We start from the raw sequence: 27,294 nt of genomic DNA on the forward strand, positions 1-27,294 counted from the left end.
TTAATGTTGTTCCATTTTTATTTAGCTGTTTGTTTTTTTTCCATACTTTGTTGTTGTTATAATACATGAAAAATCGTGAGTGTGTATTTTTGTGAACGCCATAAATTAAAAAATATTCCTGGTTACAATTCTTCACAGAATATGTAGCGCTAGCATTCTTTTGTTCTTCTGGCTGCTGCTTTGCTCGTTTCGTCCAGCCCTCCTCGTTCAGTGCAAGAAGGATGGATGTATTTTTTTTTCTAGTAAAAACCTTTTTTGTTTGTTTATGCGCGTTTTGTTCTTCCTCTTTGCTTTTTCTTCAATTTTTCAGAGTAATAATTTCCATATGATGTTGGTTTTTGGCGCGGAGCGATGGCGTTGCTCTGCTTTCAAGATGTTGGGTTTCGTCTTGCCGGTGTTGGTCGACGAATAACGATTGATGTTGTTTGTTGTTGTAGTTGTTGTTTGTTCTTCCTTTTCAATTGGATTTTCTTTTGTCGCGTAAGTGTTTGAATGCGTAAAAAGACATTGTTGCTTGCTTTTTCTTAAATGGTTTTGCAAATAACAGTTAAAGAGTTTCTCCTTACAATTGCTGTGTTACATTTGGTTGTAAAAAGGATCTGATTGGAAATTGGTTTTTACGCGGATCGCACACGGTCGCTGGTCCAAAAAAGCGATTTCACATGGCGGATCCAGAGTGTGAATCACAAAAACTTCAATTGGGATGTGTACATTTATAGAAGTGTTGGTTTTACCATTTGTTTTGTTTTATCTCCTTCCACCGATTAGCGATTTGTTTGTTTTGTCTTAATTCTTCGTATTAGAGGGGACACAGAGGCATAGAATAATACAATTCGGTTTCTTTTTTATGATTTTCTTTTTTTACGTTTTTTGGAATAAACGATTTTTTGTGAGTAAACATCGTGTGAAAGCCGAAAAATTTCAAAGAGAAAATGAAACCAATCCGCGGAAGAAACGTCCGTCTTCTTCCCGATTCTTCCATTGACACGAAAACGAAAAATCCATAAATGTCACTTGCTGCTGCTGATTGCACGAATTTTTGCCCTCTCGCTCCTATAAAAATGCTAGGCGGTGAGAGAGCTGTCAAACAGAAACAAAAAATGCTCGTGTGTGTTCGTGTACCGTGTTGTTCTGTTTGACTCTGTATTTTTTGTATGATTTGCTGTAGTTTTGATGCGTAATTACAAATTACAAGCGATTTTTTAAAAACCTCTCGCTGCCTGTTTTCTCTAGTTTCGTTAAACAAAAACAAAAAATAACAATTCTTTCATTTTTTTTCTGTGAAGTGAAACTATTTATATTAACGAAGCTTTGTTTCATAATTTTTCGGGCTGTTTCCCAAATGGAAACAATTATCGGGAAGGGGGGATAAATAGAACATACATACAAACATGTATTTTGTTTCTCTCTCTTTCCTTTCTAGTCGCTCTCGCCGCCGCGGTTTTGATTTTCCCCGGGGCTGCGAATGCCCCGAGATGGCGAGAGCGGTTGGTTAAACTCCACAAAGAAAGTGTGTGTTGATTTTCTTCTTAGCAATTTCCGCAAGAAATGATTCTGCTTTCTCCCTTTTTTGCCTGTGTTTTCCACTGCTCTTTCTCGTCTTGTTCCTTGTCTTGTTGTGTGTGTTTTTCTGTTTCTTCTTTTGTTTTTAATTAATTAGTCAAAAGGAATTTCTATTATATTTAAGTGTGTGTTTTTTTGTTTTTTTCATTAATTTTAGTTTGGTTAATTATCGCCACCCTCCTGCGGTTCGTCACCGTCGCCTTGGGTGTCCGAGGTCCACAGGGTAAGGTTATCCCTCAGCAATTGCATGATCAGGGTGGAGTCTTTGTAGGAATCCTCGTTCAGGGTGTCCAGTTCGGCAATCGCGTCATCGAACGCCTATTGCGGTGCGGTGGGGGTCGTCGAGCATATGGAAAAAGTTATGAAAGATATATTAATATGTGTGGTTTTGGAATATAATATTCTATTAGTAGAAAAAAAAGGTTCGAACTATGTTAGCTCATTCCATAGCAAAATAATAATATAACGGAAGAAAGTTGTTCAAAATAAAATACACAGCAAGTCATATTTCAGTTTTCCTTTCCTGTACGATTTTTCTTATGAATTTGATGGCTTCATTCCATTATTGGTTTGTTAGTAAAAGCGGATAAATCGGCATTGATAATATTGCGGGGCATGATTGATGCACATGCGGATTCAGATGCCTATTACATTAAAGATTTACACATTTCTTAATTAGGCTATATGTATTTCTCATCAGTATGAACCAAACATTGATGGTCGGCATGGGTATCCGAATAATAGTGTAGGTTGTCATCATGGAGAAATACACTAGCTGTTGCTTTAATTTGTCTTCAAAAAACGACTATTATTAATCTAAGAGAACGAGATAATGCTATACTCAATGTTATGGGAAGTTGTAACAGAACTGAATAAATGTTTGTGGAAATAAAATTAGGTAGACATATATGTTATAGAGAATGACATTTGTACTCTTGAACTAGTTTAAATACAGATTCCTTCAGTTATTGAAGGTAATGACGCCCTCACATCAATAATTTGAAATTCAGATAGTTTTTAGAAGGTTCTTGAAACCGTCACAAAATCGAAACGATTTTATTTTAGTGTTACGAAGATTCCAAGAACCTCTACAAAACTCTATTATATTTTTCTCTATGCCCCTCTGACTTATGGAGAATCAAATTGAGCAGCTCAATGGCATGGTGGCTCTTAGCATATATTAAAATGTAATATCTGTGTAGGATCTACCCGAAAGTTTCTGACAATCAACTTTAGGCTAAGTATGGTACTCACACTGAACTTGATTGGAATTTGGCACATAATTTCCAGTAAGGCGCACTGTTAGAGTCTTGAGCAGCTTGAAAGTAGCTTAATATGCTCTTCGGAACTTAATCTGAACTCGTTTCGGGTTCATTTCAATGCCTTAAATGGTGTTCTGCGGATGCTCGAATTGTAGCTTTAACTAAAGATTGTATAAAAAACCAGATTAATCCACCTAGTGGTGGTAGTGCCTTTCTCGTCGAATATGTACTCATGATCTTTTCATCGACTGAAGTCAAAGTGTTTCTGAAAGTAAGATTTGTTTTCTCAAAACCATCATCGATTTGGTAAACTTATTGAAGGCACATATTCTTGACAAATTCCGAGTTCAACGCATAGGCAGAACTGAACAATATCAGACCTCTTAGTTGACTGCATGACCACTTCCACTATCACTAGAGGCAGATCACTTTGCGGTTTTGGACAAAGTTTTTTATGCACAGCAAGTGATATTCCCCATACTCAATCTCATTCAAAGTTCAACTACATTACAGTCGCATCAAAATTTTACGCAGTTATTTTAGACGCAAAAGAGGATTGAAAAAACTTTGTTTGGAGTTGTTGCGATTGAATTTTAATTCGTTGAACCATCCTACTGTACAGTTTAACCTCAGAAATCTGGAAAGGTGTGATTTGATGATTAGTTTTGTCAAGATTTTATTCTCTTATGTTGCACCGGTTTAGTTCACTTTCGTATTTCCGGCGAACCACCGAACGCTGGTCCTACAAGACTAGCGGTAGTCACTATTGTGGTCCTAGACTTTTTTTTTAATGCAAACCGTTCATCAGGTTATCAAATAAGCCTTGGTTTGATGTGTCGCATGGGTTTGGTTTACTTTTACATCCGGTGGAACACCCGGAACTGGATCCGGACCACTGCCGGTTGTCTCAAATACGGTCTGAGACTATTTTCTTTTCATTTTGCTATCGAAAAAGCAGCTATTTGATATGCCGCATGCACGGGTTTGGTCTATTTTTCAATTTGGTCACTTTCTGCAGGACACCCGGAACCAATTCTGGCATACTGCCGGTGGTTTTAAATTTTTACAATTGGCCAATTCCGGTGGGACACCCGGAGCTGCTTCCCAAACACTACCAGTTGACCAGAATGTGGCCTGAGACTATTTTCTTACTAACTGTTTATTAGCTTTTCCAAAAACCTGCTATTTGATACGTCGCATGCATGCATGGTTTGGTTCATTTTTACATTTGACCAATTCCAGCGGAACACCCGGAATCGGTTCCGGACCACTGCCGATGAAAATATGGTCTGAGACTGTTTTCCTTCTCACCGTTCATCAGGTTATCGGAAAAGCCGTGATTTGATGGGTCGCATGCATAGGTTTGGTTTACTTTTATATTTGGCCACTTCCGGCGGGACACCCCTGGTTCCGGAACACAATCAGTTGAGATATTGTCTGAAACTATTTTCCCGCTTTCCGTTCAAATCGAAAAAGCCGCGGTTTGATGTGCCGCATACATGTGTTTGGTTCACTTTTATATTTGGCCACTTCCGGCGGGACACCAGGAACCGGTTCCGGAATACTACGAATATTGTTCTGCTTACTGTTCAGCAGATTATCGAAAATGCCCTGGTTTGGTGTGTCGCATGCATGGGTTTGTCGCATTCTCATATCTGACCTCTTCCTGGGGTACCTGTCCGGAACACCTAAATGGCCATAACTCCGGAATGGCTGGACCGATCCGAACCATTTTCAATAGGAAACAATGGGACCAGATTCCCCGTCGAATGAACCATCGGTCATTAAAATCGGTTGAGATTTACTGCCAAAAAGTGACGTAAGTTTGTTTGTACACATACACACATACATACATACACACACACAGACATCACCTCTAATTAATGAATACAAAGTTGGAGATAAAAAACGGTTGCCCACCGGATCTGAACTGAACCGGTAGCTACTGTGTGAGATCTCTGCGCTCTACCACAACACCCCAATTGCCATAAAATGCACTGCGGGTGAAATCCAATTTGAGTTCAGCCTGTCATGGCAGCTATGTTCGCACGGTGGTATATATTTCGCGGAACGCCTTTTTCCAGTACAAAATACTTCCCCTGATTTCTGAAAAACGGCAATACCCGTAACCCAGGGAACAGAATTAGCTGGACAACAGTCTTTTGAACTGAAGATTGTTTTCAAGATTTTCAAAAGATGTTCATACGTTAGAAAATATTGAAAAAATATAAAAAAATGCACTGTTGAAAATGCTTTAACATCCATGTGCACAACAGAACACGTGCTCGATGAACAAATTGAGATTTGAAATTATGAAAAGAAATCCACGTACTCCGGTGAGACTCGAACTCACGACTCCCAATTCGCTAGACGGGCGCTTCTATTCCTTCAAGCTACGGAGTCACTCGACTATCTCCGTCGCCAGCAGGCCTAGAACTGAACTCGATTCCACAATCGCACATGGTTATCTTCTTTTCACAATCCAAACCCCCTTCGGATGGGATTAGATGAACATCTAACACATTGTCTGTTGTGCACATGTATGTCAAAGCGAGAGAGGAAGTTATTTTTAATTGTCGAGAGCTTCGGGCACTGCCTCCCAATCACTTATTGGTATGGCAATTAGTGTGCAGTCGGACTCTCGACGGGTCGGTCCTCGGCCGACCGAATACGGTAAGGGTGACCGTAGCACCTTACAAATGTCAATTTCTTGATTTTGCTTTGGCTGACCAAGCCATGTGGGAAATTACACTGTTGAAAATGCTTTAACATCCATGTGCACAACAGAACACGTACTCGATGAACAAATTGAGATTTGAAATTATGAAAAGAAATCCACGTACTCCGGTAAGGTGCTACGGTCACCCTTACCGTATTCGGTCGGCCGAGGACCGACCCGTCGAGAGTCCGACTGCACACTAATTGCCATACCAATAAGTGATTGGGAGGCAGTGCCCGAAGCTCTCGACAATTAAAAATAACTTCCTCTCTCGCTTTGACATACATGTGCACAACAGACAATGTGTTAGATGTTCATCTAATCCCATCCGAAGGGGGTTTGGATTGTGAAAAGAAGATAACCATGTGCGATTGTGGAATCGAGTTCAGTTCTAGGCCTACTGGCGACGGAGATAGTCGAGTGACTCCGTAGCTTGAAGGAATAGAAGCGCCCATCTAGCGAATTGGGAGTCGTGAGTTCGAGTCTCACCGGAGTACGTGGATTTCTTTTCATAATTTCAAATCTCAATTTGTTCATCGAGCACGTGTTCTGTTGTGCACATGGATGTTAAAGCATTTTCAACAGTGTAATTTCCCACATGGCTTGGTCAGCCAAAGCAAAATCAAGAAATTGACATATATAAAAAAATAGTTTTTGAGTTTAAGCTGAAAATCACGTTTTAAAGTTAAAAAATATATATACATATAGGGTATCGGGATGCTTCGTTGGCATAGTCTTCTCGTTCGGCCTATCTCAACGTTAACCAAAAACTCAAACAAACACGCATAACTGGATATCGGAAAAGCTATGCGGCAAACAACTGTAACATTTCGTTTCAATTTCAGCACTTTGGAGCATTAAAACTGAATGAAAATGTCACTTTGTTTAGCTTTTGTAGACGCCATGATTCTTCGGCTTAGTAGGTAGTCTATACACATGATCATAAATGGCATGATTCTGGAACTTTTCGAACTGACTTTTCAATAACTGAACATTTGATGCGACGGGCAAAGACGCTATTTTGAACTTGTATATTTGTTTTCAACGAATAATAAATATTTTACAAATTGAATGTGGGCCGAATATTGAGGACATTTTTTTACTATGTACCCAAATCTTGGCCCATCAGTAAAGTGACGTCAATAACACCGATAAAGTGACGTCAACAACATTGCTTGCGTAAGAAACAGAAAGAACGAACAGGAAGAAACATTTTGTGTACGGTGACTGTAAAAATATTACACAATAATAGGGTTGCGTTATTTTCGTTAATAAACTAAGAAAGAACTTTAGTTTAAGTAATTTATTTACAGTTTTTTGAAAATTTGGCTCCGAAAATGTAATTTACAAGTAAGATTGGTGAACAAACAGAGATAACACTTCAGCAGAAATATTGAAAAAATGAGATGATAAGTGGTTCTAGTGCATAGAAAGCAATAGGCCAACGTTGTATCCACTAATAGGCCAATTTTTGTACCATAGACCAACGTTGCATACCATCGTATCGAATCTTTTCAACTTAATTAAGTAAATTCTTGAATATTCATGTTAGTTTACTTCCTATTGGTGAAACATGCATTGCCTAGAGTGTGTAATAGGGTCAACATATTATTTCTAGTGCTATTAATTCGTGAGTTATGGTCAAAATTGTCAAGGCGGCTTGCAAATTAGGCCAAGGAATGGTACATATACCCTATACTTAAATCACTAAAATTTGAATATTCCGCGTTTTAGTCAAACAATTTTGAATCTTTTTGCAGAAACAGAAAGCTGAATATAATGTTTTTCAATTATCTGAAAACAATTTTTGCGTCATATTGATGGAAGTAGGAGATATTGGTGAGACTATGGAAGGACCTCCTTGTTTTTTTTTTCATTTTTTTCAAAAAATAATGAAGATTTGTTTGTTTTCCAACGAGAAAACAACAGTCTGAAAATTATTTGCCAAAGTACATTTAAAATATGAGATGTTAGCGAGTATGTCCCATATTGTCACAGCCTGTAAAGGCGTGGGTATTCAGGTGCGCCCGTCTAGCAAATTAGGAGTCGTGGGTTCGATTCCCGCCGGAGCACGAGGAATTCTCAATATGAACACTTGAGTTTTGATAATTTTCTCAAAATGAAGCTGCTTATTGGGCTACAAAGTAACCCTTGACAAGCTGTAGTTATTGATGCTTCATTTAATTTTTTTTTAGTGACATTTCCCGGAATGACACGTTTCCCGGAACACAATTTACCGAAGTGACATTTCATGGAAAACATGTTTTTTGGTTTGATTCTGGTATATGCAAATCCAAAAAAAAGTAAAAAACCTTGGTGGAAAAAGCAGTATGAACGTCCATAAACTCAATACTCTATACTCAAAAGAACAGAGTATTTTAAAAAGAATTAATTAAAACTCTGAAAGGATACCTCAGAATCACAGTTAAAGAAATATTAGTATGCTCTAGATTCGAGGAGTGCCGCCAGGGAGTCGAGAATCATACTTTATCATTATTTTGTTCAAGAAAAAAAAAGAGTTTCGGCCTACTGACTCTTCAGCCATATGAACTTCAGCCTGATAATCCATTCGGCCTCACGTATTTCGGCATAATGACCTGATACCCTACCTTTTACCTTTCTTTTCATAACAGGCGATTCTTTCGGGTTGTACTCTTGTTACGGTTCTTAGTTCTATATATTTACCTTAATCTCATACTTCCCTTTCAGACTTCATTTTTTTTAAATAAATATCTCTTTGTCGATGATCACGATGAGCGGAGTATATGAGATGATTCTTTGGCGATATTTTCACAGATCCCTTAGCAATGACAACATTTTTGGCGGATGCATGCACACTACCCATTCGCCAGACTTTTCCTCAAAGCTTTCTAACAAACTTCTTTCAAGATTTCCCACGACTTCCGCACCGAGAATTGTAATATATTTCTGATATTTTTGGTAAATGCCTTATACTATGTTGACGTGTACTCAGCTGATTGAATTCAAAAATTTGTAGTAAATTCCATAAAGAGGCAGATTACTGCCAAGATGTGGGATATATTATTTCCAGTGCTGTCATGGTAAAATCGGAGCTAGTTAGTCAAGGTGCCCCGATTTCAGCGCCCCTTTACTGGTACATTCCCATGGATGAATTCCTGGAGGAATCTATGAAGGAACCGCTTGAGCAATTCCTGAAGGAACTGCTGAAACAACTTCTAAAAGAATCCACTTTTGAAGAAATCCCTGCTGAAATTTCTGAAGTAATTCTAAAAATATTGAAGAAGTTACTAAAGATATTTCCGAAAGTAACCCGAAGTAATTTCAGAAGGAATTTAAAAAAAAATCTGAAGAAAATTCTAAATAAATTCCTGAAAGAATTTCTAAAAAAAAGGAATATTTTAAGAATCCATAGAAGGATTTTCTGAAGAAATTCCACGAGGAATACCTGAAGAAACACCTGGAAACCCCTGGGACCTAACAAAACCTCTGGAGATATTTTTGGAAATAATTAATAAAATCCTAAACATTTTTTTTAAATAAATTCCTGGAGAAATCCATGGAGAGTTACGCTTGGAGGAAATCCTGGAAGAATTAAAAAAAAAAGACACTACACCGTCTTCAACCAGAGGTTGTACAGACTGAACATGAACAAGCACTAACATATGACAACGGACAACACACATAACACCCAGTGGCCCAGTGGAGAATTTTCCGTTTGACGAAAAGTTTTCCCCGACTGGAGCGGGAATCGAACCCACACTCCGAGGCTTACGAAACGTCTAGATGACTGACGCCTCTAGCCGCACGGCCGCGAAGCCCACAATTTCGGAGAAAATACATAGAGGAATACCCGGCGGAATTTCTGTGTGAATTTCTGCAGGAATCTCTGCAAGAATGTCTTCCAGCCTTTCCGTTAGAATCCTAATAAGAATCACGGAAAGAATATGTAGAAAAATTTCAGAAGGAATCCTTGGAGGATTTTCTAACACTTTCTTAAATCCTTAAAGCTATTTCTTAAATCCTTGGAGCAATTTCTGGACGAGAAATGTCTTGAAGTAATATCTAAAGGAATGTGAAGAAATCTTAGAAATTCCCTAAATAATCTCATGTTGAATTTCTAAAGCAATCCTTGGAGAAACTTCTACGGAAAGCTTCTGAGAAAAAGCTGAATTCTGAAGTTCTGAGTTCTGAATTTCTGATTCTTAATGTACCCGTAAAAAATAAATTCATGCAGTATTTTTGAGAAAGTTCATGGAAGGCCTTCTAGATGAATGCTTTGAAAATTTTTCGGAGGAATCTCTATGGAAAAAAAAATCTGGAGAAAATCGTGAATGAATTTCTGGAACACTGTGCAAGATTTTTTGAAAGGAGTTCTTGAAGTATTTTCTAAACATTTTTGGAAGCGATCTATGCAAGACTTTCTTAAGGGTTTGTGTAGGACATTCTAAAGTCTAAAGGAATCCCTAGAAGATTTTAAGAATGAATTTCTAACTGAATTTCTTTAGGATTTCCTGGATGATTTTTCAAAGTAAATCTACGACGAGTTTCCAAAGGAGTGCCTGAAAGAATTTCTTTAAGAATCCCCGGGAGTTTTTTTTCAGAAACTCGTGAGAGATTTCTTAAATGAATCCTATGATGGATTTCAGCAAGGGTCCATGAAAGAATTATCGAAAAACCTGTGGAAGTTTTTTCAAAGTAATCCTTGGAGAAATTTGTAAAGAAATCTCTGGAGGAAAATCTGGAGATATTTCTGAAGAGATTATTAGTCGAATTTATAATAAAAGCAATGGGAGATTTTCTGCAAGAATCCCTCGAAAATTTTGTGAAGGAACCACTAGGGCAGTTTCTATAGGAATACCTGCAGAAAATTTCCGAATAGATCTCACATTAAAAAAAAAAGAGTACCTGGAGGTGTTTCTGAAGAAATCTAGAAAAGTTCCGGCAAAATAGGGTAAATCTCTGAAGGATTTTCTAAGGAAGAATTTCTACAGAAATTCATACATAACTGGAGGAATCCCTAGTGGTATTTCTAGAGAAATTGGAAGTTGCTGTGGGAATTTCTGCTGAAATTCTTGGAAGAATTTCCAAAGTAACCCCATTACAAAATTATGAAGCATTTTCTAAAAAACTTTGGAATAATTCCTGATGACATCGCTGAGACTTTTATTAAAGGAATTTCTAGAGAAATTTCTGAATAAATGTCTAGGGAAACTTCTGAAGCAATCTCTGAACGAATTTTTGAAAGAATCCCTAGAAGAATTTTTGCTCAAATTCATGGCTAACTTTTTGGAAAAAAAATGTAAGAAGCAAATCTTGCAGAATGATGCGAAAGAATTCTTTGTGGAATTTGTAGAATTGGAGGAATTGCTAAACAAATCCCTGAAGAAAATTTCCGAATGAGTCCATGGAAGATTTTTTGTAGGAAACCGTGAGGGAATTTTTGGCCGAATACTCGGACAAATTTCCTCAAGATTATTTTAAAAAGATTTTTTTTAGAATTTCGGAAGAAATTTTTGGTAGATTTTCTAAAAAAAATTCTTATAGATTCTCCAAACGAAATCCTAGAGAAATTTCTGAATAAATATCCAGAGGAATTTCTGAAGTAATCTCTGGGCGAATTTCTCAAACAATCTCTGAAGTGATATGTGAAAAATCGTGGATGAATTGGTTAAGTAATTCATGCCAGAATTCGTAAAAGAATTCTTTGTGACACTTCTGGAGGAACGCATGGAAGATTTAATCGAAAAAAAATAATTAAAATCGTTAAATGTAAAGTTTTGCAGTAGATTTCAAAACATATATGCAATAAGATAATTACACTAATGTTATATCCCTTGCTAAAAGTTTGAAAATTGTTCAAATATTAGGCATAAGCAATAATTTAAAATGACAGCAAAACCGAAAACATAATTTGAAATCAAATTTAACCAAGATAAACTGATATCAAAATGTGTTATTAATTTGCCGCTGATTATAAATCATGTTTTCGACTTGCTATCATTTTGTTGTTGGACTTAGCTCTCACAACTTTGGTATGCATATGCGACCATTACTTTGTTCGACAAACTTTTAGTAGAAAAGGCCACAAGGAAAAAGTGTATCAAACACCGTTTTTTTCATAGCACGCTTGTGAACTGAGGTACTTGTAAATGAATGTTACTCTTTGTAAGTGAGTGTTCCCATCCCTGTTTGGCAAATGTGTCATGTGACTTTGATATGTCACACCGGAAAATGTCACTCCATCAGGAAATGGTATTCTGATAAGTGGCATTCCGCATTTTTCCATCATTTTGCCGGGCCCGAAAATTTGTTTTGAGTGTATACGATAATATTGCCCATTTAGTTCACCACTGGACTGCGCACTCAGTCTTCGAGTTGATGTCATCAGCAGAGCGCTTCGATCGTTCGATCTATGCTGAATAAATGCTCTGAAGACACCGAGTTGATTTGATGCAATAACGCACATTTATTTATGTTTTCGCACTCGTGAGAACATGTGCGGTAGTCCAGTGTTGCACCAAATGCGCTATAATAAATAATAATTCATCTTTCTGTAATAAACAAAAATCACATAAATGTGGATAGAACTATCGATGCGATCTTCAGAATCATTAATGGAATAGACAGTCAGGCAAATCCATGTAAATATTCTACACGTATGAGCAATAAAACAACGGTCGCTTTCCGAGTTAGTAATGTTAATGCCAAAAAGCAAGTTAACAACACACATCGAGACTGGAACTGGTTGTTAGTTACTAAAGGGAGCACATTTGTTAAAAAAGGATTCTCGTGTGATCCAATCAGATCGAAAATGATGACCGGATAGATGGTTATGACTGTGCAGTTTTAATCAAGACAGAAATATGGTTGAGTCGTCTGCTTATTAATTGATGTTCTGGCAAAAACTTCCGAAAAAGTAGCTTTTCGTTGTATTGTGGAGGAACTTAGTGTATCTTTGGCAGTTTTGTTTTCTTCATCATATGGTGTTCTCTAAAATGTAAATTTAAGTTGGTCTTATAGCCACTGAATTATACGACCATCTTTTTGAAAATTTGGTCGACGAAAGAACACTCATGTCAAAGAGAACAAAACTGTCGAAAAGACAAAAAGTCACCTACGAAATTATCATTCCATTTTTATGGATAATACATTTCATAAAATGTTACATGGCTTCCACAATTTGCATTTGGAAAAGAGCTATTTCCATACGTATGGAAGACCAGCTCTGTTGCTCGAGGGATAGAAGCGCACGTCTAGCAAATAAGGAGCCGTGGGTTCGATTCCCATTGGAGCAAACTATTTTTTAATATATTCTAGTGATACGTTGTAGAAATGGTTTTCAAAGCTTAAAATATTCATCCCCGGAAAGGCTGAAAACATATTCCATCTTGAAAACAACGCACAGTCCACTAACCATACGCTACAGGTTAGTATTTAGGGTGCTCTGGACAATTTGGATTTTGTATATTGCTGAACAGGGTCAAATTAGGATGTTCCGGATGCAAACGGTTTCATTCTATTGACATACTAAAAAAAAAACATCAAACAACTTGGGAAAGCGCGACAGCGTAACAGCTATAAAAACACTTTTGGGCAACACCCAGAAAAATTGTGTGGGATAGTAACCTGCTTGGCCAGATGGCAAGCTCGGGCCGGCGAGTTAATAATTTCGTAGTAAAACACGGAAAAATTGAGCGCCAGGCCTAACCGAATCGGGTGCGTCGGTTGCATTTTCGATTTCGCAATATCGAACGCTTCCTGATACGATTTCTGCGAATCTTCAACCACGGCTACGGATACAGATAGAGAAAGAGAAAGAACGAGTAAGTAGAGAAAGGTAACGGATATAATAAGGTTTTCCCGTGTCCAGAGATGTTTTTGCCGAACTCCGTAAATAGATTGCCGAGACGCGTCCTAGGATTTTCACGAATTTGTAGAATTGCCGGCAAACCATTTATCGGTGAAAATCCCAGAATTCAAGTGTGAATGATGATGTTGGGTTGGGACAATGTTATGCTTTGTTGGAGTTAGCGACAGCATTGTAGTACGGACTTCAATGAAATGGACATGCGGACTACGCTCTCCGCACCGTTTCGAACCAACCTCAACCAGCCCCGGGAAACTTGCTTGATTTGATACCAAAACTGAAATGATTGCTGTGTACTTTTCTCGGATTTTGAACACTTCCTCCGTTTTCCAAAAAAAAAAACTGAACTCAAGAAAACTAATGATCTAGAAAAATAATGGATTTGGTAGTGACCTGTTTCGCCAGCTGGCAGGCTTTGTCGGGAGAGTTTAGGATCTCGTAGTAGAAGACTGAGAAATTGAGCGCGAGACCCAACCGGATGGGATGTGTTGGCTGCATTTTGCCTTTACTAATTTCAAAGGCATCCTGGTACGCGGCTTGCGAGTCGTCTACTACGGCTATACGTGTGGTGTGATCGATTTGGGAAAGACAATCGCACGACGGTGATGGTGAGACAACAAATGGAGAGAATAAAACAAATTGAGATATGGTGATTAGTAGGTACGGTCGGTCGGTACGGATGGTGGCCGACGATGACTGCACACGGGTCGACTGGTTTATGGTGGATGTCTTAGAAGAGCCCGGGGGAACGCTGGAACCGGTAATACTTACTGTTGCGGGTTTCTCCTGTGGCTACCTCGGCTAGGTATCTGTAGTAATCTCCCTTCATTTTGAGGTAAAACACCTTACTTTCTGGATTACTGGCTTTGGGGATCAAAAATTTGTCCAGCAGGCCCTGTAAATTAAAAAAAAAAAAGAAAAATTTGTTAGAGGCTTCCGAAAATTTAATATGGAAAGACGAATATCAGTTTGCAAATTAGACGTATTTCTTATCAGTATGAACCAAACATTTGAAGGTCGGCATGATAATCCGAATACTGTGTAAGTTGTCATCATGAAGAAATACGTCAGCAAAAATCGATAAATCAATGAAGAAAGTAGGACATCTTCACCCTCATTTTTGATAGAAGGTTTGAACACACTCAATGCTTCTTTCATCTTGGGAATGGTAGCATCACTAGTGCATATCAAGCGAAACATTGATCGATTGATTGGTTTCCATGAACAATCTATTACAGATGCAATACAATGGTCTCGAAAATTCGAACACGTGTTTTACCACTTGGATACAATTCAACCCCCACAAATGCCATAATCAATCATATACAATATTCTACAAAGGTTTCATCTGTCACATAAATTGGTAATTTCATACCAACTCAATTCATAAGAGAGACACACTTTTTTATTTCACTGTTCGACCGACAGAATCGAAATGAAGTACACTGGGAAAGTATTCAAAGTTTGACCATCGAGTTTTGGGACACAGGTGTGAAACATAATTGTAGCGACAGCACAACTTCTCGTGACCTTCTCATTGAAAGTCTAACACTAGAAACAATGGTTTCCATATTGAGGTGATTCATTTTCGCTTTTCGTTTTCAAATGTATCCACATTAAGATACATTGGGTGCTCAACCTCAAAGACTTACATATTGGAAGCATTTTTGTAGAACACTTCTATTGGCCTCCTAATTTAGTGAGGTTATGTTTTGTGAAATCCCATTTCGTATTTTAATGATTGAGTCGTTCCAGATAATCTTTTTTGTGGGAACCGGGTAGAAAAAATCATTTTATCGGTAAATTTACCAGAAAAATTGATGATTAAACTGATAGGGAACTGGTATTTCTCTTTCAAACTTCCAAATTTTCACGACATAACCTCTACTTTTAATCGCCAATTTTCTAAGAAATCCTTTAGAGGTTCCGCCAGAGAGAAAACTTGCGTGTTTTGGATCCCTCAAGTCGAGTCAAGTACGAGCAGTACGAGACACTAAAGACGACCTTACAGTTGGTCGAATTACGTATCTGCCAAAGGATGCAAATTCTTAGTGGAATTAAGTAAAAGGAACAGTTCTTAACCCGATTCTCTTTTAACTTACACTTATCTCGTTTCAGAGAGCGAATAATGGCAGTTAAGCCTAGGCTTTCGAGCCAGGACATGAGGAGGACATTCCTATGCCCCATCCCAGGATTCGGCAAGAAGACGTTCAACGGAGTGACATTAACGTTTTTAGCAACGTCACTCCCAACGTTTTTGTTTCACATGTTTACACACACTATACAGAGCGACTGACGAGATGTCACCGTTCTATGCTCTATTTATAAATGTATATAATTACGCTGCACAGTAGGCATGACCACTTCAATACTTGTAATACATCTCCGATGCACTGTAATCATTGATAGTGACAAGAAAAATGGTTAAAGTAGTCGTTTTTAGCATTTTCCAGGATTCTTCCAATGGATGGCTGTGTATGTGTAGACTAGACTAGACTAGACTAGACTAGACTAGACTAGACTAGACTAGACTAGACTAGACTAGACTAGACTAGACTAGACTAGACTAGACTAGACTAGACTAGACTAGACTAGACTAGACTAGACTAGACTAGACTAGACTAGACTAGACTAGACTAGACTAGACTAGACTAGACTAGACTAGACTAGACTAGACTAGACTAGACTAGACTAGACTAGACTAGACTAGACTAGACTAGACTAGACTAGACTAGACTAGACTAGACTAGACTAGACTAGACTAGACTAGACTAGACTAGACTAGACTAGACTAGACTAGACTAGACTAGACTAGACTAGACTAGACTAGACTAGACTAGACTAGACTAGACTAGACTAGACTAGACTAGACTAGACTAGACTAGACTAGACTAGACTAGACTAGACTAGACTAGACTAGACTAGACTAGACTAGACTAGACTAGACTAGACTAGACTAGACTAGACTAGACTAGACTAGACTAGACTAGACTAGACTAGACTAGACTAGACTAGACTAGACTAGACTAGACTAGACTAGACTAGACTAGACTAGACTAGACTAGACTAGACTAGACTAGACTAGACTAGACTAGACTAGACTAGACTAGACTAGACTAGACTAGACTAGACTAGACTAGACTAGACTAGACTAGACTAGACTAGACTAGACTAGACTAGACTAGACTAGACTAGACTAGACTAGACTAGACTAGACTAGACTAGACTAGACTAGACTAGACTAGACTAGACTAGACTAGACTAGACTAGACTAGACTAGACTAGACTAGACTAGACTAGACTAGACTAGACTAGACTAGACTAGACTAGACTAGACTAGACTAGACTAGACTAGACTAGACTAGACTAGACTAGACTAGACTAGACTAGACTAGACTAGACTAGACTAGACTAGACTAGACTAGACTAGACTAGACTAGACTAGACTAGACTAGACTAGACTAGACTAGACTAGACTAGACTAGACTAGACTAGACTAGACTAGACTAGACTAGACTAGACTAGACTAGACTAGACTAGACTAGACTAGACTAGACTAGACTAGACTAGACTAGACTAGACTAGACTAGACTAGACTAGACTAGACTAGACTAGACTAGACTAGACTAGACTAGACTAGACTAGACTAGACTAGACTAGACTAGACTAGACTAGACTAGACTAGACTAGACTAGACTAGACTAGACTAGACTAGACTAGACTAGACTAGACTAGACTAGACTAGACTAGACTAGACTAGACTAGACTAGACTAGACTAGACTAGACTAGACTAGACTAGACTAGACTAAAAACTGCCCCAGAAAGTATGGACGCACCTAGTCTTCAGTTGTCTGGGCCTGATCGATGCACAGTGGCCGGAAGCCGGACAAAACCTCAAAAATCGACTTCAATATTTTATTTTTCTGATATTTTTCTTCCATTATAGATACTTCAACTAAGAAAACCCCAAATTTTCAACAGATTTGAGCGAAAATTGAGTCTTGTGGATTTTATCAAAGTTGAAGTTTTATGTGCTACAATATTAGTATTTATTGCCTTTATTTTATGAGCTTCCTTCATGAGTTCGTTGTAAAAGTTAGGAAGACTTGAATAATGTGACAATATTTTTTGTGTTTTTGGGTATGAATAACCATTACATTTCAGGCATTGTTTGGAATTCAATCACAAAATTATAATGTTTTTACAATATGCAAACATATTGACTTTTATGAAATTTTGAAGAAAAACTTCGTATTAAAGAGATCCAGTACTTGTTTAGGAAACATCAGAAAACGACGCCGTATCCCGGATCTGACGTGCAATTTTGTCTAGTTTTTGGCTAAATAGGTCACTGTTTGCGCATTTTTGCGCTAAGCGCGAAAAAAATTTTTTTTTTATATCAGGTCACAATGGAGCCGCATGGTTGTGGAGGAAGTGATTTTGTTTGAAGTTTAAATTTTATCTTAACATAGTTCAAATTGACTTCAGAATACTAACAATTTAGTGTAATTTTCATTCTTGTAAGAGACTTTCACCAAGTCAGATGGTCATAAGGGGGGGCTTGTCTGATAATGTTATAATGTAATGGCCACAGCTTTAACATTTTTTTATTATTTTTTTTAAATATTACTTTATTATTTGACAGAAAAACAAAAGAAGGTGGGTGCTCCAGTTTTAAACAGTAACCTGGAGAGGAAAGGAGTGATGACTAAGTGTGAATAAGCCTTTATTTTCATAGACACTACCCACATGTTGCTTCACCAGATACAACTAACTCTTTTAACCTTCAAAATAAAAGAAAGACAAAAACAACCGTGAAAACATGTAAAAATAACTACAAATCATTACTCATTGATTTTCTTACACTGGTTGTTTCTCCGATTCATCTTAATCGTTAGAATTGCTCAACAACCTTGGAAGCAATCTCTTCACGAACTTCTATCGAAGTTTCAATATATAGTGACACAAATTCGTCGACATCTACGTGTTTTTTTTCTACACGCACATCGCTATAGTTCAAAGCAACAACCATCTAAAAAATATAAAAGGAATTCACTAAACAGCGTTAAACGCTACGTTAAATATTTGTCTGCGTAAGCGTCGCGATCACCAAGGCAATTTTTGAAAATTTTAATCGCAATTTTATGAAACGAACATTTTACGCTCTTTAGTGAAACCCCTTTTATTGTTTTTTTTTGTAAACTTGAAGTTTTATTGTATGTTATTCATGCAGTTTCGTTAAACACATTTCTACTGAACGACACACAGAGTGATAAAGATTTTGAAAACATTTGCTGGAACTCTACTGTTCATAAATATGATAACCGATCTCTGATGATCGTTTATCAAAAACTCCCTTCAATATTGCGAATATGAATTGCCAATTCTTTATAGATAGGGTTGTTTCGGTTGCTTCGACAAATGATAGCAGGGATCGATGTACCTTAAAACCCAAACTCGAAAGAGCATATATGAAGTTGTTGAAACGAGATTGATAAAAAGCAGTTCAAATTTTACGCAGTTCACTATATTAGACTATCTGACCCCATAACGATTGAATTAACACACGTCCGTGCACCCACCGTAAAATGGCACGTGGTCTATGGGCAGTCCCTGAGAACACGTCTTGTCAGCCAACATTAGTGTGTATCTAAATTGATCCATTGAAAGAAAACGTAGGTGAACGATTTTTTCTAATGATTTATGTAGTTTTGAAGATTTTGGAACACTCTAACAGCAACAAATACACAATTATAGTTTATTTCAATACCAATACATGATTTAAGAACCCCCAAATTAAAAGCTTAATCAAAACCTACGCTCAGAAAGCACATCGTGATAGCTTATTATCGATTATTTTTACATGCTTTCCATAATCAGCAGATTTCAAAATTTTGAACCACCCTAATATAGTAATCAAAATATTTGATAAGTTCCATATCAGAAATAGATTTAGGGAACTAAAATCATCATAACCTGTGAATTTTAGCAATTTCGGTTAACATTTGAGGTTTTGTCCGACTTTTGTATGGAGGCCCGCCACTGTGCGATGGTTCTTGTTTCGGGCTCCATTTTGTCTGTTTCTGCTTACTATAGGATCGAAAATTCAAACGTTCGTTGCCACGATGAACATTGGAATTCGAAATGGTAACTTTTTTGGTCATACCCCGCTCTGTGTTAGTTAGAAGGTTTTTTGTTGTGCTCAAACACCTTCATTATTTTTTTATCCAAACGAGGAATAGCAGGATCTGTATTTTTACCCAATTTTTGCCTATGCTTTAACGTGTTATTCCCATCGTGGTTGCTGATTGCTGGTTGCACAATTTTCTAACTTACTCCCACCATATTTTGTTCTTTTCCTAAGTGACCTTTCAAACTCTGTATATCGAAAGATCATGTATTTTTAAATACACTGTTGGAACCACAAAAACCGTCAGACAAATGCTGAGAAAATAGGTTGACCAACAGGATGTAGCTTTAAAAAAAAAAAACTAGTCATCAATAGTGTTGAAATGCCAGTATTTTCTTACTGCGTCCATACTTTCTGGACCGGTCTTTAGACTAAAATTTCTCGTTTGAGAAAATATTTGCAAAATATTCTGATTGCAGCCGCATAACTTTTACATTTTTTTTCAACAACTCTCATATTTACTTATTGGCAAATTATTCATAATGAGCACACTCAGACATATGCTGTAAAGCCTGTATCCGCAATAATCGGGACTCAGAAATACGGCTGTAACTCTTCAATGGGTCGGTAAAATCGGCCAAAAAATTGACTGAAAACTTTTTTTTTGTATGTTTATTATTTGTGCGAAATTTCATAAAAATCGGTGCACTACTTTGACCTTTAGCTCAAAATCAAAAAGTCGTGCGTTCGAGGATGACTGAAGATTCTTTACCGCAGCAGTCCAAAGTGCAGAAAGGATAATAATGAAATTTCGCTATGATACACATGCATACAGTTTCTTGCAAAATTTCATCAATTTTGATGAACTGGTTCGATAGCTATCAGTGTTACCGCATTTTTCATATGCGATGCATACCTATTCATAACTATCAAATGACTCTGCCAATTTTTATTAAAATTTCATTGAAGTAAGCTGATTATGTATATATTGAGCCTGCAAAATTTCATCATAATTGGAATAGTACTTTCAACAGTACGGTCGGATCAATGCTAGGTACTCACTAATTGCTGTCCAAAGGGCTAAAATTACATGTTTTGGCTATAAAACTTCTGATAGGTTTTATATGTAATTTTGCCAATGCGAAAAATGTATATTGAAAGGTTTGCTTTCAAAGACTTAGCCATATCTTTTGCCAATTCCAAGTTACAGCGCTGACAAGATGTTCTCACGCCAAATTTGAGTAAATTTAACGTTTGCATTGCAGAGTGACAGCCGTATTTCTGTGTCCCGATTATTGCGGATACGGGCTATACAGCCTGTATCCGCAATAATCGGGACACAGAAATACAGCTGAAAATCTGTAATAGATACATTGAAATTGCTCAAATTTGGCCTAATAACATCTTAAGATGTGTTCATTTCACCTACAAAATTTCATGTGAATCGGTGCAGTACTTTTTGTTGTAGCAATGAAAGAGTAGAATGTACGCCATTGAATTTTGTACAGCCCCTAGTTTTGCTTGTCAGCGCTGTAACTTTTGTATTTGGCAAAGGAAATGGCTGAAATTTCAAACACAAACCTCTCAATCAACATTCGTTGCACAGGCAAAATTTCAAAAAAATCGATGCACTATCAACCGTTTCATAGTCGAAACATGTATTGGGACTGAACGTGATTTTAGCCGCTCAGACAGCAATTAGTCAGCAACCTTTATTGTTTCGATTGTATTATTGAAAGTACTATTCCAATAATCATCAAATTTTGCAGACATTATATACACATAATCAACTACCTTCTGTGGAAATTTCATGAAAATTGGCAGAGAAATTCAAAGGTTATGAATAGGCAAACATTGCACATGAAAAACACGAAAAAATTTCTCTAACACTCACCCCTACCAACACCAGTAGCTTTTAAACCATTTGATAAAAGTTGATGAAATTTTGCAAGAAAGTGTCTCTATAAGTATCATAACTGCTAACGAAATTTCATAATTATCATCACGGAACTTTGAACTGTAGCGTAAAAAACCCATCTACTATGCGAATTAAAATTGGCCATGATTGTACAAAATGCTTAAAACCACGTCTGTTTGTTTTTCATCCACAGTTAAAAGTAATGTATCGATTTTTATGAAATTTGTTACAAATAATAAACATGCACCAAAGAGTTCTCAGTCAATTATTTGGCCAATTTTACCGATTCATTACAGAGCTACAGCCGTACTTCTGTGTCCTGATTATTGCGGATACAGGCTTTATAACTTATGATTTCTTTTTATTTTGTAATTTAATAATAATTTCAAAAGTTTAAAAATAATTTGAGAAAACTAACACGAAGAGAGCTACTGGATTCCTAGAATTCAATAGAACTGAACTGAAGCGATGTGCCCCTCCAAAATTATCCATATCTAGCATTGTTTCCATCCATGCATCAATTTGTCCCACCCACATTCCAGGTCGCTCCTCCAGAAATAACCCTGTATGGTTCGATGGATTAGTGAGATGCTAAAGCATCCTAGGGCAGAGAGGTTGCCCAAAAATAACATGTTTTATTGGGGCATCGTACATACTAACGAAATTGTGTGAGACATTTTGTCACACAATGAGTGGATGACCTGTTCCATTTTTTTTTTATTTTTCTAATAAAAATATAAAAAACAGGTAGCTCCCTTCGTCCCGAGAATACGAAAGCATGCATATTTATTGCACTTAAACTCACTTGCGCCCTTTCTAAGTATTTTTCCTCAAAACTACCGTTCAAAACCTTTTAATCGATACATCATAAACATTTCAAACGACCAAACTATTCAAAATTTATGATTTTTTGAAAATTTTTAATTTAAAAAAATCTTGATTTTTCGGTTAATTTTATCCTGAAAATGGTCACCCTAATGACGAAATAAAAAATATGAATCTAAGTAGTCTTTGATGAACTACAAACACATCAAGTACCACGACATTCGAAGATTCCCTACTTAAGGCGAAACTGGAAGCATTTTCTCATTTTTTTTTTGGTTTTTGATTTTTTATAAAATAACGAAGCAATATTTTCAAAATCGGTTTTCGTACACATGTAGAGTATGGATCAAGGTATCTCCCGATTTTTTTTTTCTATAATGGAACATGTTTTTCAGTTTTACAGAAAGTATTTCCAAAAGAAATTTCGAAATAGACATTTTATATTAGGAATAAAATCAGGAAATACCGTGAACCTTCCTGTGTATGAAAACCGATTTTGAAAATATTGCTCCGTTTTTTTTTATTTTTAATAAAAAATCGAATACCGAAAAATGAGGAACTGGATCCAGTTTCGCCTCAAATCTATTTTCTATGGAATGGCTGCGCATTTTTAGCTTGAAAGCTGTAAATTTATTTTTGTTTCATGCATACAGATGTTTATGATGCACCCACTTAACTTTTTCATCAACAAAAATTGAATACGCTTCAGTTTCCTTATTATTATTTGTTATTTGGGCAAATGAGTCATACGTTATGTAATACTGAAACATCATCATGAAAATGACAGTTTTTTGTGTGTGAGGAATTCTTACACCAATTGAAAAATCAAAGATATATTTTTTTCTGAAATAGATGAAATTATGTCGTTCTGATTAAGCGAACCATTTAGCAAGTTCTAAATAAGTTATTTGAAATTACAATGCAAATTATTCTTGGATGTTCTGAAAGATTCGAAGAATTGAACTCAATGCGGCTAAGAACCTTGAGGATTTTGTCCATATTTTTGCACAAAGTTTGCTCCAGATTTCTAGAAACATCAATGAAATTAAGCAAAAAACTAAGAAATTGAAAAAAAAAATCCTTACGAAATTTCTAAACTTTATTTATTTTAAACGCAACGATTAAATTATACGAAACAAATACACGAACGATTATCACCTAAATAGGTAGTGATTTTTGAAATGAAAACAACTAAAGAAAAAAAAACGAAAGGTTAGCATTACCCCGGATATTCAACCGTGCCATTTGTTTTTCCGTGACTTTTTAGCATTTTTATGTTACGGCAACTTCACTAGTGTTTCTTCTAGGGATTATTCCAGCAACCCCTATTGTATATTTCTTCATGAACTCCTGCTGGAGATATATTCTCCAGGAATTCTGTCTGGGGATTCCTCTAGGAACGCAATCTATGGATTATTCCAGAATGCCATCTGGGGATCCCTCCAGAAATTTCATGTGATGATTCCTCCAAAAAGTGCTTCTGGGGATTCCTTCAAAAAACTGCATCCGGAAAATTTTCCACGAATTTATTCTGGCAATTCTTCCAGAAATTCCATCTAGGGATCGATTACCTCTCCATCTTCCGATGAGTCCAGGAATGTCATTTGGGGATTTCTTCGGGAACTCCTTCTGTGTTTAATTTGGGATCCCCTTCGATATACATTTTTTTGTGTTTTCTCTAGGAATTCCTGGAGGGTTTCCAGAAAGAACTCATGGAAATTCCTAAACGATTCCCAGAAGGAACACTGGAACAGAAGGAAATCCTGGAAAATTTCTAAAGATGGCCCTGGAGGGAATCAAGCAGAAGCTCTAGGAAGTATCCAAGAACGAATTTATGGATGAATTCCAGAAGGAAGGTCTTCAAGAATCCAAAAAATATCTTCCTAAAATCACACATAAAAAATCCCAGAAGGAAATATAGGAAAAATTGCTGAACGACTCCTAGAATGAACTCTTTGTAGAATCTCAGAAGGAACTCCTCATAAAATGTCAGATAAACTTTTGGATAAATCCCAGGAAGAACTTCGAGGGAACCCCTGAAGGAATTCCAAAAGAATCTCTTGAGTAAAACCTAGAGTATATTTTAAGAATTCGAATTCCTGATGAAATGATGATTTCAAAAAAAAAAAAAAAACTAGATGGAGTGTAAAAAGGGACATCTGATTGATTACTAGAAGAAACTCCTGGAGAAATCCCAGGAGTCAAAAACGTTTTTAGAATCAAAACAAAAAAAAATCTCTAGAATTCGAAGAGGCAATCAAGCAAAATAAGACGAGATTATCTATAGGAATCCTGGAAATATTCGTGGAGGAACCCCTAGAGTAAACCTAAAAGTTGATCTAAAGGAATTCCCAGAAATAACTCAGAAAAGTTCTAAGAATTTTAAGAACCTTCGAAAGGAAACCGTGATCGAGTTCCTGGATGATCCCCAGTAGAAACCTCCCCAGGAGAAATTCCTGGTGGAAATTCTAATGAATCCCAACGAAGCTCCTAAAGAATTCCCGGAGGAGCTACCGGTGGATTTTCCGGAAGAACTTTTGCGGTAATGTAAATAATTTATCCGAATATGTATTTGTACAAATTTAGAATACATTTTCAAAAGAAATTTTACTACAATTACGAATGCTTGAGAAATTTTGGGTAAACTCCCGCTTGAAAAGCTTCATATTTTATATATTTTGAGAGATAATATTCTCTTTACTATATGATTTGGCGTTTTACTTGTGGCTCGACGTTTCCGAAAGATCCGAAAAAACGATTCAACAACGCTTCAATGACTCACCAATACTTCGTAGCAGATTTCCCTAAGTTCCTTTTCGACTCGTTCTCGGTACTCCCGGGCTAGCTGCTGTTTGCGGGCAGAGGATTCGGTTTTCTGTTCAATCGACGATATTACCCGCCAGGACGATCTGCGAAAAAAAAAATGGCAGAGTGCATGATTAACTTTCACCCGGGTAAATCCTTGGGTAAATTAATAACGAAGGGTGTTTGCGGCGGTACATACCTTCGCGCACCGACGACGTTCTTGTAGGCGACAGATAGCAGGTTTCGTTCTTCGTTTGATAGTTCTACTCCGGTTTCTGTCACTGATTTCATCGCTTGTGCCATGTCGTCATATCTGCGGGTGTGTTGGGAGGAGGAGAAAGGATGGAAAACATGGTTTGAGTGAAAAATTTGCCTGGTAATGGAAGAAAAGGCAGAGGAATCCTCGGAGGTCTGACTCACCGTTCCGATTGTTCAGCCAGTTTGGCCTTCTGGACCAACTCCTCCTTGTCGACGGTAGACATTTTGCTGTGGTTCTGGTGGTGGTGGTGGTGGTGGTGAGTTTGCTGATGCTGCTGCCTTTACTGCCGCCGCTGGTAAAGATGTTTCTGGTGATGAAATGTAGAAAATATGGAAGTTATAGAACTTATTCACTTGAGAGATTGGTTTCAATCTTAGTTCGGCTAGGAATGTCGGTGGTGACGAACATTTCAAGGTTTTCCTACGCGTAATGACTGCTGTTTGCTATTGCTACTGCGGTATCACTGACAAAGTATTGATGCAAGAAATCGATAGTTGACCCCTGCGGAGATTGAAGAGAGGAATGTGGGAGTGGGAACGTGGAGGCGGGAGGCGCGAGGGAGGTTGCTGTTTGTTAATAATGCGGTGGTGTGCTGTAATGGAGGCGCCTCGAAGTAGGACGACAACGAATAGACAATGAGTAAATAGATCAACAATGGAGCAATAAAGGCCTTCATAACGGACGAGGGGTATTTCGAAAAATTTGCTTCGTTGTACGTTGTAATATAAAATGCACATCGGCGTAACTAGTGAGCATTTCTGGGAAGCCTGGAATTCCTAGAACGGGGTTTTGGTAGACGAATAAATTTCAAAAGGCTTTGCTTTACTTTATTAACGAGATTTTTAACTTAAGGCTAGTTTATCTTGGGACCCAGGACATTACTTCCCTTGTGAAGGAAAAATTCACATTTGCATGGCCAATATTGACATGTGGCATTATCACAAAAACCTTCTAGGAACTGTATATAAACTACATATGTAGACTTACTATTTGCCAATTCAGATCCCTCTTTCCTTTTGTAGACTGTTGTCCCAACACAAATCTTATGATACCCTTTGAAAAGTCTAAAAATTTTAAAAGCTAAAGCTAACAATTTATAACCATTGTATCTTGCCTGCGTACATAAAATTTATGTCGTTAGATGCTGTTAAAAGAAAAACATCACGATAACACATTGAGATGTGGAAAGGAATGTCCGCTTTAACCACGTGATAGCTAATTATTCAGTAGGCCATGGTTTTCATCGCGAAAAGCACACCGTCTTCAACAGTGCAAGTGATACCACGATGATGGTCACAACTGCCGACGAAAGCTGCGTTAATCAGCAACTACGTTGGAATTCAGCTTAGCCAAAATTGTTTGAACAAGAAATGAAAAAAAAGAACACGTCGTGCGGAGCGCGGGAGGGGGCGTAGCGACTTTAAATTATTGCAATGATGACTAATCGAGCCGCGATATTGTACAGTTAGCTAGCTATACATGTTGGTATGTAGTAGGTACGTACCATATATTACACTCTCACATGAAGCGCACAAGCAAGCGCTGCGGCGGCGTTCCACGACAGAAACGTGACGCCCGGCCCGACCGAGGAGTATGACGTAATACGCGGCGCGCACTAAACCGCAGAACACTAGCGCGTTTTCTCCGCAAGCTTCAACACTGCTGCGGCGGTATTCCTTCCGATCCTCGAACGGACTGTCACTGACTATTTTTAAAAGTAAAACACCAACGTCTAGTAGCAGCCGCCAGGCAGCCAGTCAACCTATCCAGCAGCAGCAGAGAAGACCCCAACGCCACGGTCCCACACAACTTTCGAGACGGTGATGGTGGTGCCCACACGCTCCCAATCCCAACCCGTCGTCTTCCTACACGTCCTACACCGCGACGACGGTCGCACTCAACTCACTCCCGGTTCGGTACTCGCGAATGGACTCCGGACGGACAGGTGTTGAAGCTGGAAACC

The 27,294-nt window shown here is 37.6% G+C and overlaps 1 protein-coding gene across 2 annotated transcripts; it reads right to left on the reverse strand.

Annotated features, from left to right (window-relative positions):
* LOC109423328 (14-3-3 protein zeta) lies at positions 1-27,294 on the reverse strand. Of its 2 annotated transcripts, none has more exons than XM_019698271.3 (7): positions 26,836-27,294; positions 25,493-25,638; positions 25,272-25,385; positions 25,050-25,176; positions 14,165-14,288; positions 13,787-13,950; positions 1-1,881 (listed from the first exon to the last, which is right to left on the reverse strand). In XM_019698271.3, exons 2-7 carry the CDS (start codon positions 25,552-25,554, stop codon positions 1,726-1,728), a joined length of 747 nt encoding a protein of 248 aa, XP_019553816.1. In that variant the 5' UTR covers positions 25,555-25,638; positions 26,836-27,294; the 3' UTR covers positions 1-1,725. The 2 variants fall into 2 exon arrangements, with proteins under 2 accessions (XP_019553816.1, XP_062699837.1); XM_062843853.1 differs by lacking the exon at positions 13,787-13,950 and adding an exon at positions 13,153-13,316 and having other exon boundaries at positions 26,836-27,259.

This window comes from Aedes albopictus, unplaced genomic scaffold, assembly GCF_035046485.1.
Source record: "Aedes albopictus strain Foshan unplaced genomic scaffold, AalbF5 HiC_scaffold_59, whole genome shotgun sequence".
In the NCBI taxonomy this organism is placed as follows: Eukaryota; Metazoa; Arthropoda; class Insecta; order Diptera; family Culicidae; genus Aedes; species Aedes albopictus.